Source organism: Dermacentor silvarum, chromosome 9, assembly GCF_013339745.2.
Source record: "Dermacentor silvarum isolate Dsil-2018 chromosome 9, BIME_Dsil_1.4, whole genome shotgun sequence".
In the NCBI taxonomy this organism is placed as follows: Eukaryota; Metazoa; Arthropoda; class Arachnida; order Ixodida; family Ixodidae; genus Dermacentor; species Dermacentor silvarum.
The window spans coordinates 11,025,381-11,039,787 of NC_051162.1; the positions used below are offsets into that span (position 1 = coordinate 11,025,381).

Consider the following 14,407-nt stretch of genomic DNA (forward strand, 5'->3'; position numbering starts at 1 on the left):
ACTTCATGAACCCGAACCAGACTGGCTTCCTAGGTTAGAAGGGTTGATGTACATGCCCGAGTGTTGATTGTTCCCCTTTTCAGCCCTTGATGGGCTGGTATGATTGTACACCATATTTCTGTGTGAATTGAATAAAGGCAATAAAGAAAGAAAAAAGGCTGTATAACCTAGTGGTTGCGAAGCTCACTTTGGGACCGAAGGTACGGGGGTTCGAATCCCGCCTCGGCAAGAAAGTTTATTTTCTTTCCTCGTAGTGTCTTGGTAAGCACCACAAATTACGGCTAGCTTACATGCCAGCCGAATAAATAAGATTATTCAGACGTTTCTGCCGGGGATCGCCCTTTATCAACAGCGATTTTACAGGCGCATGAGAGCTTTGTTGCAACATTGCGAAACTATTGCAAAGAAGAAGTTGCTCACAGAATCAACTTAAGGGTTACCAGGATACAGCCTAATAATAGGTACGTACGATTCGCCTGCACCCAACTGAACCAGCTCACGAGGTGACGCAACCTGCCATTTGTTTAATGGAATCCCCTTCAAAACGGGGTGGTGACAAATAGTCACCTAGCCTGCTTGATTTAATTATGTATACTATATAATTTTCTTTATCTAGCACTTTTGTATACGTCTCATTCATGTTTTTCTTCCCCAAAAATCTACCTTGTACCGCTGCCTATGATTTTAAGAGATCAGGTAGTATCTTTCCTGCTTTTTTTCCCACCAGTACTGTAATCGTCTCTTGCGTACCTCTACGGCTGATCGGTTCCACGTGCCGCACCCTGCCATTCGTTTCATTCTTTTCGGTGGTGCAGCAATGGCGCCCCCTGAACCACGCCGCTCGTTTCAAAACGTGCAGGAAAGGTGCAGGGCTGCATCGTTCACGATTTTGCTGCACCCTCTCTACTTGGTGCAGACGCACAGGTGCGAAGCAGGAGCGCGGCAGACGACGCAGCACACGGCCGCGAGCGCCGTTAAAACCCCGCTTACGCGCGTCTGATGTTTTTACGCAAGTGTGGTGTGTATTTACGCCCCAGAAGCCGACCATACCTGCAGTTCAGGATCTCTCAAGCTTACACACTCCGTGCACATTCGTCGGAAAAAACATAACGCCTGCACCGCGTCTGCACTTTGACATTCGTTTCGAGTGTCGCGCTTGTGCCTGCACCGAAGAAATGGAGCTGCACCATTTCTGAACTTCTCGTGGACCGCCAGTGAACTGGTTAATAGTGGTGCAGGCGAATCGAACGGAAATATAATTTACCATTCGCGTCTCCGGCGAAACGTTAAAAAAAGAAAAAAAAATGCCAAGAAAGGTGTGATGAAACATAGTACAAGAGAGAGAGAGATAAGTTTAATGATGCGAAATGCAGAGAGGTCGGCCTGAGGTAAATTCCTCTAGCCAGCTACTCTGCGTTGGGGGAAGGGGAAGAGGGGAAGAAAGAGGCGCATGATGGGTGACGATGATGAGAGAAGGAGGATGTAAAACATATGGCAAGCACTTTGGCATGCTCAAAGCCTACAGTCCAGGCCCGTACTTTTTCAAAAGTTCAGTAGCGCCTGCATGGCCTTGAAACTTGATTGAGTGTCTGGCCAAGGGCCTAAAATAACGTCCTCCGACAACGGTGGGCTGTCGAGACGCGTAAGGTCATTATTCAACCTTTGACGCTCTTGCACGTACCTAGGGCAGTCACAAAGCACATGACCCATAGTCCCTTTGACATTGCACAATTCACAGTCTGGAGACTCGGTGCGTCGCATGAGGTGTACGTATCCGCGCGTAAACGCTACCCCCAGCCTTATTCTGTGCAGAAGACTGGCACAGCAGCGTTGAATTTTCGGTGGTAGCCTAAATTTCATGGTAGGGTCCAATCTCTGCAGTCGTCTGTGTCGATTATCTGGATTGTCCCAGCGCTTTTCTGTCGATTTTCGGATGACACTGGAGAGAAGGCAGTTGGCGTCCGCTCTTGAAAAAGGAATCGCAAGCATTGACTCTGGTTCTTCCAGTGCTTTCTTCGCTTCGGCATCAGCCAATTCGTTGCCGTGTATACCACAGTGACTGGGAATCCACTGAAATGTGATGTGGTGGCTGTTTTCTTGCGCTAAAGTGTATAGCTCGGCAGTTTGAAGAGCCAGCACTCTGTAAGCGCTTTCTTTCAACACCAGTCTAAGTAGTTGCAGAGCCGACTGTGCGTCACTGAAGACTGTCCATACTCGAGGAGGCTGTTGTAAAATATATGGAACGGCCTCTTTGATTGCCACTAGTTCCGTAGATGTTGTAGTCGTCTTGTTACACAGACGAAACCGTCGAATGACTTGATGCGCAGGCACGACGAAAGCCGCACCAGACGCATACGACGAGACCGATCCGTCTGTATACACATTCACCGAGGAGTCATATTCTTTCGACATATATTCAAGTGTTAAATGTCTGAGGCCGACGGTAGCTATTCGCGATTTTTTAGAAATTCCGGGAATAGATAGACGCACCCGTATTTTGGACATTACCCATGGGGGCATACGTGGAAGGTCAGCAGGGGCAAAGTATGATGGTATGGCAGATTCTTGGCATTTAATGGCTCTTGAAAATGTGGAGTCTGGCCGTATGTCGGGAAGTGTCGATAAGGGGTGGCATCCATGACGGCACAGTAGTCGCAGGAATACTCGAAGAGGTTCGCATCGTAGATAGACAGGTAAAGGGGTGACGCGAGCCTCCTCAATTGTTCCGTAGGTTGAGGTGCAACGTGGAAAACCGAGACATGTTTTCAGCATCTGTGCCTGGGCACTTTCCAGCGTACGCAAACATGACCGGCTCATACCTGATAAAACTGGCAGGCTATACCGAATGTAGCCGACGTAGAGAGCCTGGTACAGCCGGAGTAGCGAATGCTCAGATGGGCCCCACTTCATACCGGCCAAAAAGCGAAAAACTTGAGCAAGCCCAGTTAATTTTTTTCTTTAACGTTGCCACATGCTTTGACCATGAAGCACCGCGGTCAATGACAACGCCGAGGTATCTGTGGTGGGCCACATATGGGATGGTATTGCCATTGATCATAATTGGATACCAACACATAAGCTTCCGTGTGAACGCTATCGCAGCGCACTTTTCTGGAGCCAGTTGCAGTCCTTGGCACTGCAGGTACTGAGACGTTAAAGAAACAGCTCGCTGCAATCTTGCACGAATTTGCGGTCGCGTGACTGCGGACGCCCATATGCATATGTCATCTGCGTAGGTACTGATGCGTACTGTGTCAGGAATTAATTCCGCAAGGCCAATAAAGAGTCCTCAGCCCGACTCTTTTCAACATAGTACAATGAATACTTGCGTGGTTTCAGCGTAAGCGATGTGCTTGAAGGAACCATATGAATTGCCAGAAAATGCAATAACACGCACACAGGAATACGATTAAATTTGGGAGTGATTTTGTTATCTGTAATCTTACATCTGTACAGTTTCTGACACATGCATGCCACATGCATGCCTTCACAACTTGATGCTTGGTAAACTGCCATTTAAATGTCAAAATTCTTACAGAACAAAATTAATTGATGCACCTCATGACAGTGGCAGTAAGGAAACGTGGGAACAACACGTCACCACATGCACTTCCCGCACGTTCGCAGTAATTAAAAAGAAAACAAATTCTTAACAAATTTACTTACACGTTTCACTTGCATCGGCCTTTCTTTCCAACAAATATTCAAGTTACGAAAATAAATAAATAAATAAATAAATAAATAAATAAATAAATAAATAAATAAATAAATAAATAAATAAATAAATAAATAAATAAATAAATAAATAAATAAATAAATGGCAAGTACTCCACTATATACTTAAATGTTTACAAATGTCATCTTAAGGTCTCACAAAGCCGCTGGTCGTAGGTGGTCGATACAGCGCGATTCAAAAATTGCAGCGGTTCCCGCCTTCTCCTGTCCGCAGCACGCCGACTGCTCGCAGCGCCACTCCATTCTTCATAGCGAAACATGTACCGAAAAAAGTCACGGCCGGCGGACAGCAGTCTACGAAGCAAGTTCCGGGACTCCGCCGCCGCATCGTTGCTGCTGCTGCTGCAAGTTCGGCGTTCCAGGTGTTTTGTATTGTGCCGCCGCCGCCTCGAGCTGTGTGCCGCTCTGTAGTAGTAGTAACGGAGCAAGCCGTTGTCGGCGCGGACTCCCAGCTCGTGATCGGCGGGGCGCGCGTGCGATTGTTCTCGGAGCAGCTGATCGTCCCGGCACCGCGACGGCGCCCGGAGTGTCATGCGGGGAGAACTCGTGAGGCGGGGCCGGTCGTTCGCCGAGGCCCTCAACAGCCCGTTCCTGGTGGAGCGTGTTCAGAACTACTTCGGTGTTTACCGGCTGGCGGCGGCGGCGGCCAAGAACGGTCGCGTGCAGCAGAACGGCGCGCGCAACGGCTACGCGGCGAAGGCCGAGCGGCGGGGTCCCGACGCGTCGGTGCCGTGCCGTGTCGAGCGCCTCGGCTGGTACCACCTGTTCCGCTTCGGCTCGCTGCTGGGCTACGAGGCATTCTACGCGACGTTCTTCCCGTTCATCCTGTGGAACTGGGACGCCGTGGTGTGCCGGCGCGTGCTGCTCGTGTGGGCACTGGTCATGTACTGCGGCGGCCTGGCCAAGGACCTGTTGCGCTGGCCCCGGCCGGCGTCCCCGCCGGTCGTCCAGCTCGACCGGGCGTACTCGGCCGAGTTCGGCATGCCGTCCACGCACGCGATGACCGGAGCCACCGTGCCTTTCGGACTGCTGCTGTGGACGCAGCAGCGCTACGAGGTGGGCCTCTCTCTCTCCTTCACATACGCGCCGCGAAAACTTTGTGGGCCGTCACCGTGCCAACAAAAACAGCTGGCGATAGCCCGATCAAATCTCCGGCGGAGAAAGTTGTTTCGCAGCGCTTCTTAAAATAGTGACCTAGTTAGGCAGGCGAGTGAAGGCAGATTTCACGCAACAGTAAAAAATGATCAAAGTACTAGTAGTAATAATAATAAAAAATAGAGGGCAAGAAATCAGGTGCACCAGAATCACAATGTTTGACGAATGTTTGACTTGGCTCACTGTGGGGCCCAAAGTTCAGAGTCCCAAGAGCCGAGGCATCGACACTTTAACACATAACAAAAGAAATAACAAAAGACTCATTTCTGATGCACATCCAGAAATTAATTGGCTTCCAACAATACAGAAGTGAGCTGTATGCTTTCTGGCATTGCGTTTACTGTTGACACATTTGTACTGACGTGTAGTGCTCCTGCATTCGTTTGCCATATCAGTTTGTTAGTATACCAAGCGACTAGGTATGTTATTTCTAAAATGCCCAAATAAGTGTGTTGTCAGTGTATCGGAGCAGCGAAAATGGTGCAGCAATAACAAGATAACTAACAAATATGCCTGAGGACAAAGGACTTGATCTGCATCGCTTATGTACACCGCAAATAATTTGGGAAAATTTCAATATTGCATTGGTAGTTAAACAAACAAACTGATGCCTGTACAGTTGTACCTCGGTTCATGTACTTAATTCATTCCATGACTATGGCTGCAAACCCGAATTTGTCGTAAACCATAACAGACACTAGTGATTTGAAAAAAAAAAAAAAAACTATTCCCACATAAAAATATGAAAACACATTTCAAATAAAACCTTTTCAGTTCATAGTAAGCGATCGTCCAGTGTTGTTCTGCCTTTCCTAACAATGAAAAAAGTGCACGGTTCGTTACTGTACAGTGCCGTACAGTAAAGTGATTGTATGAAGAGAGAGGACACACACGCCTCTGGTGGGATGGACAGGCGGGTAGGTGATCAGAAGGCATATGTTGGTTGAAAGGACAGCGACTCTGAATAAAACATCCCACGGGGATCTCCTTTAAGAGGGACTCTCTGAAAATGAGGTACTATAACGTCGTTCCTCAGCTTCAATGTTCTGTTCATTGCAGATACATGGGGGGGTGCTTCTTCAAGATGTCCTGATGCTCATTCCTTTCTTCCTGAACTTATTTGATGGCATTGTTGCTAGCTTCGAAAGTTTTTTGACAAGGGCCTTCTATTTTGCATCTGCAAAATGGCTAACACAGTTCCACTCACGGCATTCTTTCAAAATTCATATGGGTGGTCTCAGAGTAAAGGTGCGAAGTGTGTGTCTCATGCTAGCTTTCCAAAACTGGATCTCAATCGGACAGCCTGCATAGCAATGTCATCTGTGTGTGTCTGTGCTACTCTACTGTCTTGTGTCGGGTGTGCTACACCCAAGCCCTCAAAAGCGCTACATCACTTTTTTGTGTGCTCACAAGGTTTTCAATGGGAATTTAGGGCGCAGGCTCTTTTCCCAAGCATATAACCCTTGCAGGAAGCCGAACGCTAGGCCGGGGTACGCTTGTGCCCATTTGAACCAGTGTGTGCCAGGCAGCGGTGGGAATCGAAACCCACCACAGCCTAAGTGGGCGCTCTACAACTAGGCTACGGCACAGGGCACGCACCTAGGTCCTTGAAAGGCTGTTCTGTAAAGCTGCCCTTAATATGTGTCAAAATTTATGGAAAGAAACTGCCTGAGGAGAATCTACAAACCAGAATCTTTCCAAGTGCTGTGCTTGACCTGATTTATTCTTACAACTGTAAATTAAGTCTTGTACTTGTCAGTGTCAACATTAAGGGAAACCAGGACTCTGGTGTCTGACAAATTTAGCAAACACTATTTTCTTTTTTGACGATTAACCTGTAGTGGAATTACATAAACTTTAAACTAGAACTGATAAAGGCAGTCAGGTCAGGTTTGTTTGGTCAGTGCTACCTGAGAATGCCATCATATCAGTAAAATGCTGCTTTAAAGTGTTTCATAAAATATGTCAGTAAAAGGTAGGTAAACTACTACCCGCGTGCGGGCGCCAGAAGTACAGTTATTTCTCTTGCACGAGGGGTAGTCCATTGAAACCCCATAGCCGGGTACATTCGCTAACTTTCTTTAAATTAAACTGAGCTCTCACTTAAGTGAACTTCAAGGGGACCTAAGCAAAGTGTTCTTTTAAGTGAAAGTTCATTAAACTGAATATTCCCTAGAATATGGAGCAGCATAGGGCACTGCAGACAGTCAAAAGTGTGAAACGCAGTTTATGGAGTTTTGTTTTATGCACTGTAACAGTTAGGTTGCTGCCTATCTCACTTTGGAAAAAAAAAATTATTTGCACTGGTGCTCTTAAAGTCCAAGAAGTAACAAAGCTGTCCAGAGAGTGCACTTCCTCTGGCACAGCTTGTTGCTGAGACATGAAGTCTCGCAACTTTCCAAGGCATCCTACAGCCTCGGCTAGAGTTACATGATTTGAATCTGCCTCTGCCATTGCATATTCCTTGTCGCACTCTTCTTTGGGATGAACACTGGAAACAGTTTCCATATCTGATAGTTCAGAGCGCAAAACTTCAATGAACTGATTTCAAAAAGTAGCTCGGGCAGACTGATCAAGTTCGGTCAACTGAAAAATTCGTTTCTCCGAGAGATTTTTGTATAGAAGGTATAGGAAAACCGCCAGGGATTTTCTAAAAGTTTGTTATTCTGAAATATTCGTTAAACTGACGTCGTACTACTGAGAGTTTACTGTAGTTTTTAACTGCACTTGTTAACAATGAGTCTTGATCCATGCATTTTTTTTCATATTTGTTATAATTCTTTTACAGTGACCCACAACAGTAAACATACCTTATCTTCTTTTTTTTTCTCCATCTATGTTGTGTATGCCCATTTGTGCAATAGCTTTTCCCTAGGTAAAAAGCTATTGAGTAAAAATAAAATTATGAATCAGTGCAGCACTGTCTTAATATTTAATAGCAGGAAAGTAAACCGAAGCTGTGTGTGCATAGATTTAGTGTCATCACGGCACCAAAATGCAGAGGCATGAGATAGTGCTGTCATCAACTGACACTGTTATTGCATAAAAGGCTTATAGGAACTGTCCACAATAAGCAGCATAAAGAGGGCAGCCACAATGGCAAATGATCAGGAGAACAATTTTGGGAAAATGATTACAGAAATGACATCCACTACTGAACAGAGCAGCTTGTATGTATACATTAATTTTCACAGCTACCTACAGCATCTGCTAAGGACATTGTTGCAGTGGTGACCAGTCTTGCATAATATATTTAGCAAAGCTATGCATAGAGTATTAGAGTATATGACACACGGTACAATTGCAACACTCTTGACATGCCTGAGACATTACTATGGCAGAAAGGTATGGAGGATACTGACAGAACAATTGGCTTCTACACAGCAACAAAAGTTGTCAGCATTGTTTTGACAAATGTTCTATCTAAAGGACAGGAAAAGAAAAGCAGCATGGAATTCTTTGTGGAAGGCAGTTCCACTGTTGTCATGTTTAAGGAAAAAATGTGCGTTTACAATAATTTATTTGGCCATATGGATTCTTGAACTTTCAAATGGTCAGTTTGGGAGAAATGCATTTTTTAATGTAATTCAGTTCACCCTCATACTGTCGTGTAAGATGTTTTAGAAGAATAACATTTTGAGGTGTTAGCATCCCTCCAAAGGGATGTACTTTGACCATTTTGAATCACTTTTTTATCTACAAGACTGGGATTTGTATGCGTTGGCCTCAAACACAGGAATATGTGGGAAGTGTAGTCATTACATATGAGTGGGAAAAGTATGTTTAAGTTATTGTAGTTCATAACAGTTTTTAGAGCTGAGGTTTACACAAAGTTGCTTGTTGCAGACAAACTCTTCAAAAAATACAAGAATCTGTAATTCACACTTTCTTTTTAAAATGAATTAGGAGCCCGAGATTTTAAGTTTCACTGCCTATTATGGATGCAAATAGGAACACACTGGCTTCCTCAGAAAACCAAGGTAAAAATTATTTGGCTCTCCTGGGTGCTTATCCATGCTGGGACATGAAGCATCTATGAGGCTTGTTCAACAACATTTGAGTGCAATAGCGGACACACACAAGTGCTTGCCTGCACTCACTTGGACATGTCTTACTAACAATGCTGAACCATTACACTTGTCAAATGAAGTTCACTAGGCCTGCAGCGTACTAATGTCTTGCAACAAAGCTAGACATTTCACTCTTCAAATGAAGGGTTCAATATGTACGCAAATATATCGACCCAGCAATGACAAATTTTATTTTAAGATGGGCACACAAGCAGTTGATGTATTTTAATTAAAGGCACTATAAGCAGCGACACTAATTTAGAATGGCAAATTCTTTCATAACTTATTTTTCATTCATTTGGCATGAAAAATTTGATTCCCGTGCAAAATTAGGCAAAGCTTCATTATTTTTTTATTTCACTCCGAAACCTCAGCATTGGTACATCAGTGTGAAATTTCAGTGCTTTTATCATGGATTTCAAGTATTTTGTCATGATTGACCCGTTTTGGTGCAGGAGTTCTTGAGACATGCTAGGCTGAGCCTTTTGTTTCTTTAGAATGCAATGCAGTCCTTTTTTCCGATAAAAACTAACTAAAATTGAGCAAGACGTTCTCATAATTGGTGAGGTCACAGTTAGCGTTGGTGCGGCAACTTCATTGCAGTTGAGCTCCATCTGGCAGAAGTGTAATTTACTAATAATGCTTAACATTCGTTTTGTGGTGTCCCTTGAATATCCAAGTGACAAATGCAGTGAGATTTAACAGTGAACTACTGGACCAGGTACTAGCCACATAGGCTATTGGTCCAACAATTTTTGTATACATTCCTTGAATTGTTTTGATTTTCTCGTCCCTTTTACCCAGTGTAGAGTAGCAGGCCAGAGCAAGTTACAGCTCTGGCCGACCTCTCTGCCTTTCTGTGAATAAATTTTTCTCTCTCACACCCTTGAATTGTTTAAATCGAGCTCGTTTTTGACTGATTGATTGATTACTTCGCGTAGTACCAGATCAAGGACCACTTGTTTACTTTCTAAGAACGCTTCGTAGAAATCACATCATGCCGCTTACACTGACGTGCAGTTTTCAACTAAACTTGTGTAGTGCTAGAACTCATGACACTCAACCTTGTCTTGTTGACAAGTCCAGAGCTTTAATCGTAGTACAATATATACTAATTCCGAAGTTTCCAAAAGCAGATACTTTTCACTGCATTAAATATCCATGGAGAAAACTCTTTTGTGTCCTGAATCAATGTTTTTCAAGTTTTTAGAAACATGTAATGGCGTTTTATTTATTCACAATAAGCTTGTTGTACTGCCCAGGCGGCCTTGTAAAAGTGTTGGTCAACAGTGCCCTCCGTGCCACTTCCATGCCACTTTTTTTTTTAGTCTTGGCTAATGAATGAATTAATCAATTGATGTGTTTATTGCATACATGATGGAATGTCCGCGTTCACTTTAGTTGCAAGTTTCCCCTCAAAGCTGTATGCAGTTGGTCAGGTATGATCGACATACGTTAGCATTGGTACGATCCAGGATGCCCCAGCTAACTTGAATCAAGGTTTAAAGGGTCCCTCATCAGGCCACATGGCAAACTTTGGTTACCCGCTGGAAGTTGTTACTTGCCCTCTAGGGAACGTTCTATAGCAAAAAAAATTCAAAATGCTTCATTAATAGTAGAGATAGAAATATTTGAGGTGCCGCGAACCCATGATTTCAGGAGGCGAGCTTGACCGCCAACATAGACGCTCTCTCCACGTGCTTCCGCCTAGCCTCCGCGAGCGAAATTCCTTCCCTCCCATGCCGGAGCCGCAGGATAGCGCGACGCCCAACCTTTTTTTCCCTTGCTGCGCGGCGTGATGGCCTCAAGCTGTTGCGTTTGTCTCGTTTCGCGCAGCTGTGACTAGCGGTTGTAAGTCAGCGGAACACAAGCATTGAGGCAGACGCAAGCGAATCAAAGAGCATGATCAGCGCGTTAGAACTTGGTAAAAAAAAGGCAGATAATTGCGTTTTCTGCGTTCGCGACTGCACGACGTGGTAACAAGCAGACGAAACGGAAGTACGGCCTTCTTGATAAGGCACGGAGTAAAAAACTCGCAGACATTCGGTTTGTAGGTTTTATTATTTCTGAGACATTAAATCATCTAGTGAAGCAACAGATCAACCAAATGTAGCCTCGAATAATTCCCGGTCACGGTGAGTTACGTTTCAGCAACGCGAATTACGAGCGCACTTGTGCGTCTGACCTCGACTGCTCCGTTGAGAGGAAGGGCGCGTGGTTTGAAACTGCAGCAGTTTTTACCAATTCAAACCCGACTGCTCAATATGTGGCCAAAGAGCCACGATGGAACACATCTTTTGGGACTGCCCCGCACACCCACCGCCCGAACAACTCCAGAAGCTTGTAGGCTCGCAAAAGTGGACGACCCAGGTGGCCAGCTCTGCTCCGGAAGTCCGGGTCACAGCGCGAGCCCAAGAGGTCGCCTACAGCACCGACTGAGGGCCATCTGGGCCGGTATTTTGTAGCGATGCCTTTCCGATGCTAATGCCTTTTCGCGCTTGGTCAGTGGTCGGAGCGACGGTCCGCTCACGTTATCAACGGGATCAGCCGGCCGTGAGCGATGGATGATAAGACTAGTATATAGAAGAAAGCATAACCCATCGCTACAAAATGCCGGCCCTGGTGGGGTCGCAGAACCCATTACTCCCAGTACCGATAACAAAGTTTTACGAATGCAGCGCGCAGCGGTGTAGTACTTTTCAGACGCGATCGTCAGCGCTATTGTATACACTGCAGCTGCTTTTCTGTATAAGATGACCAAACCTGGAGAGGGGCCTCTTAAAAATATGCCGATGTACTCTAGGAATACGCTACCAAATGAATGTTGTTGGCTATTCTATGGAGCAATTCATGGTGTATTTTGTATGCTGCTTAGTTGCTCAAGTTATTTAACCAACTTCGCTTTAGGGCAAGACTTGCAGTCACAAAGTTGTAAAGCTTTCGAATAAACATGCAAGACTTTCATTTGGCCATGTTGGTTCATAGTTAACTGCGGAGAACAAGCCAAAACACTTGACGTGCCCATTTGCGCGCCGCGATTTCAGTACTCTCGAGCGGGCCACGTATGAATAAAGTGCACATTTTGCCTGGTGTGCTGCCGCTTCAAAAGTGACAGGGCTGGCGTTGGCGGCTCGAGTTGCGCCAGTGATATGGGGAGCGATCTTATACGCGTTCCAAAATGGAACGGAGGCGTTCCGTTCCATCGAGCCGCACACGATTGGTCAATTTCAACCGCGACGTTCAAATTGACCAATCGTGTGCGGCTCGATGGAACGGAACGCCTCCGTTCCATTTTGGAACGCGTACAAGATCGCGCCCCTGGTTGCTTCCCGGCGGTTCTTGATAGCGATAAGCATACCAGGCACAACACCCGCCTGAATGCCCTCTTCGTAGTGGTACATACGGGGCACGTTGAGAGCATGCAAGCGGCATTGTCACGTGCCCCCCCCCCCCCCCCCCCCCTTTTTTTTTTCATATATCGCTGGTTTTCTTGAGGTCTCAGAAAAAAAAAAAAAAAATCAGCGCCACTCCCCTCTGTGAAGATGGATGAGACGTAAAATCCTCAAATATCAATTTTGTTTGGCTGCGTACGATAGGCTAAATGCATTTTGTGGCATTCTCCTAGAATATTTTGACATATTTTGAAATCTCGGCTAAAGTGAGCTGTATCTTGACAAGTATTGATTTTTCTTCTAAACACGCGTGCATGTCTATATTATTATGGCCTCGTGTTTTACATCTTTCTCGTATTATCTTTTTGCGGGCTTTCTGTACTGCAATACTTATCCACTTGCCTTTCGGGCTGTGATCCCACGTGACGTCGACAGTGTTGTTGAATGAATGGAGCCGTTGTATATCTGTCCGTCTCGGCTGAACTGAGCAGTGCGATCGAATGTCGGAGAATTGCGTGCTTGGAAAGTTTTCCGCATGCGCCGCCACGAAAAAAGAAAGCCGCGCCGAACTGTGGATACTGGCGAACACATGTGCAGCTTCCGCTTTTCGAGTTCAGGTGCACGACGTCAAGCTGCAGTGCACTGTTTTTGCGGTGCGTGACCCGCAGACGCACGTCATTGTGGCTCCGTGCAGTCAAGTTCAACAGCGGGAGGAGAATGAAATTAGACAGTCACAGCGAGTGTCGCCGAACCACGCGACTGAGCTCTGCAGCCTCTCGCGGTGGTTGCTTAGCGCGAGAACGGGGTAGACGGCTTAGCTTTGTAAAGTCAGCTTTCTTTTCCTGTAGCCCACTACGGTTTCGCATTCACCGGTCGGTGTCCAAGTCCATGCTCCTGCGACGTTCGCCTACGAGTAGCATAAACTGATCTCGATTTTGCAGACTACATGCGCCGGAAGGAATTGCGGAGCCAGAAACAAGTCATGGCTACCATGGTTTAGCCATTATTCAAGCGAAGCTTTCTATGTCTAACTAATTCGTCCGTGAGCGCCGAAAACGCACTGCAGGAAAGCCAGCTTACACAATGGAACTATCTGCGCACACAATAGAACAACGGCGCAAGTATCGTCGAACACTACAGTTTACATTCGCGGTTGTACCGATAAGAACAGTGGGAACTGCAACGTCACGCTACCCAGACGAACTGCATATATCTGCATTGCATTACGCGCGTCACTCAACGCATTCCCGGCCATCACCATATGTAGGCCGCGGGGGCAGCGCACGGCAGAAGAGGCTGCCGTACGCGAACGTAAGCGCGATCGTGCCCCTAAGGCCGCGTAACGGCCGCGCGGGCGGCCCTACATTGCAAGCGATCTGTGGTTGGTACAGAGTGCGCCGAGGGCTGATGGTTTCGTGTGCTCTGTGTTCTCGCCGCTTGAAACGAGCGGCAGCATGAAGGCCAATTCGCTCGCTGCTCGATAATCCGGTGCGTGCATGGCACCATGCTTGCTATTTTATTTACGAAGCGAATGTTTAAAGGATTACCCGGCCGATAGAACTACTATGCTTACTTCCTATAGCTGTCTAATAATTTGCTATAGTAATCGATGCTTCACTTTTCGGCCGAAACTGCGACTTTCTAGTGTCTGAGCGATAGCGCGGGCGTATGATTGAGTGTGAATCGAGGTGGAACGTGCGACAAACGTATTATGCCAGGAAACGGCGTTACTCACTTTGTCACTGCGCAAAAAACATTATTCACTCTTGTCGACGTTCCGGGGACCGTTCTGTGGAGGTTCCACTTCTGGCGGAAGCGCGAATTTCTTTTTTGTCCTTGAGGAAAGCCGTTGTTGCGGCTTGAGGTGGTGTTTGGGCAAGGAATCGATGAATACATCCAGTAGTAAGAATAAGGAAAAATGATTTAATTATATATACTGGCCCCTGGTACGGAAGCCCACTCCATCAGGAGCATATTCATCATCTGAGTTCGCATCAGGTCACGTCAGCGCCACATTCACTGCACCACACGTCTCCGCTTTTAATCCCTTCGTCT

General features: G+C 46.1%; 1 protein-coding gene across 1 annotated transcript in view; it reads left to right on the forward strand.

Annotated features, from left to right (window-relative positions):
• The first annotated feature begins 4,014 nt into the window (after positions 1-4,014).
• LOC119465126 (sphingosine-1-phosphate phosphatase 2) overlaps positions 4,015-14,407 on the forward strand; it is a 142,922-nt gene continuing 132,529 nt past the window's right edge. The window contains exon 1 of the mRNA XM_037725925.2: positions 4,015-4,791. Coding sequence (XP_037581853.1) covers positions 4,267-4,791 — 525 coding nt within the window. The 5' untranslated portion in view covers positions 4,015-4,266. The remainder of the gene's footprint in view (positions 4,792-14,407) is intronic.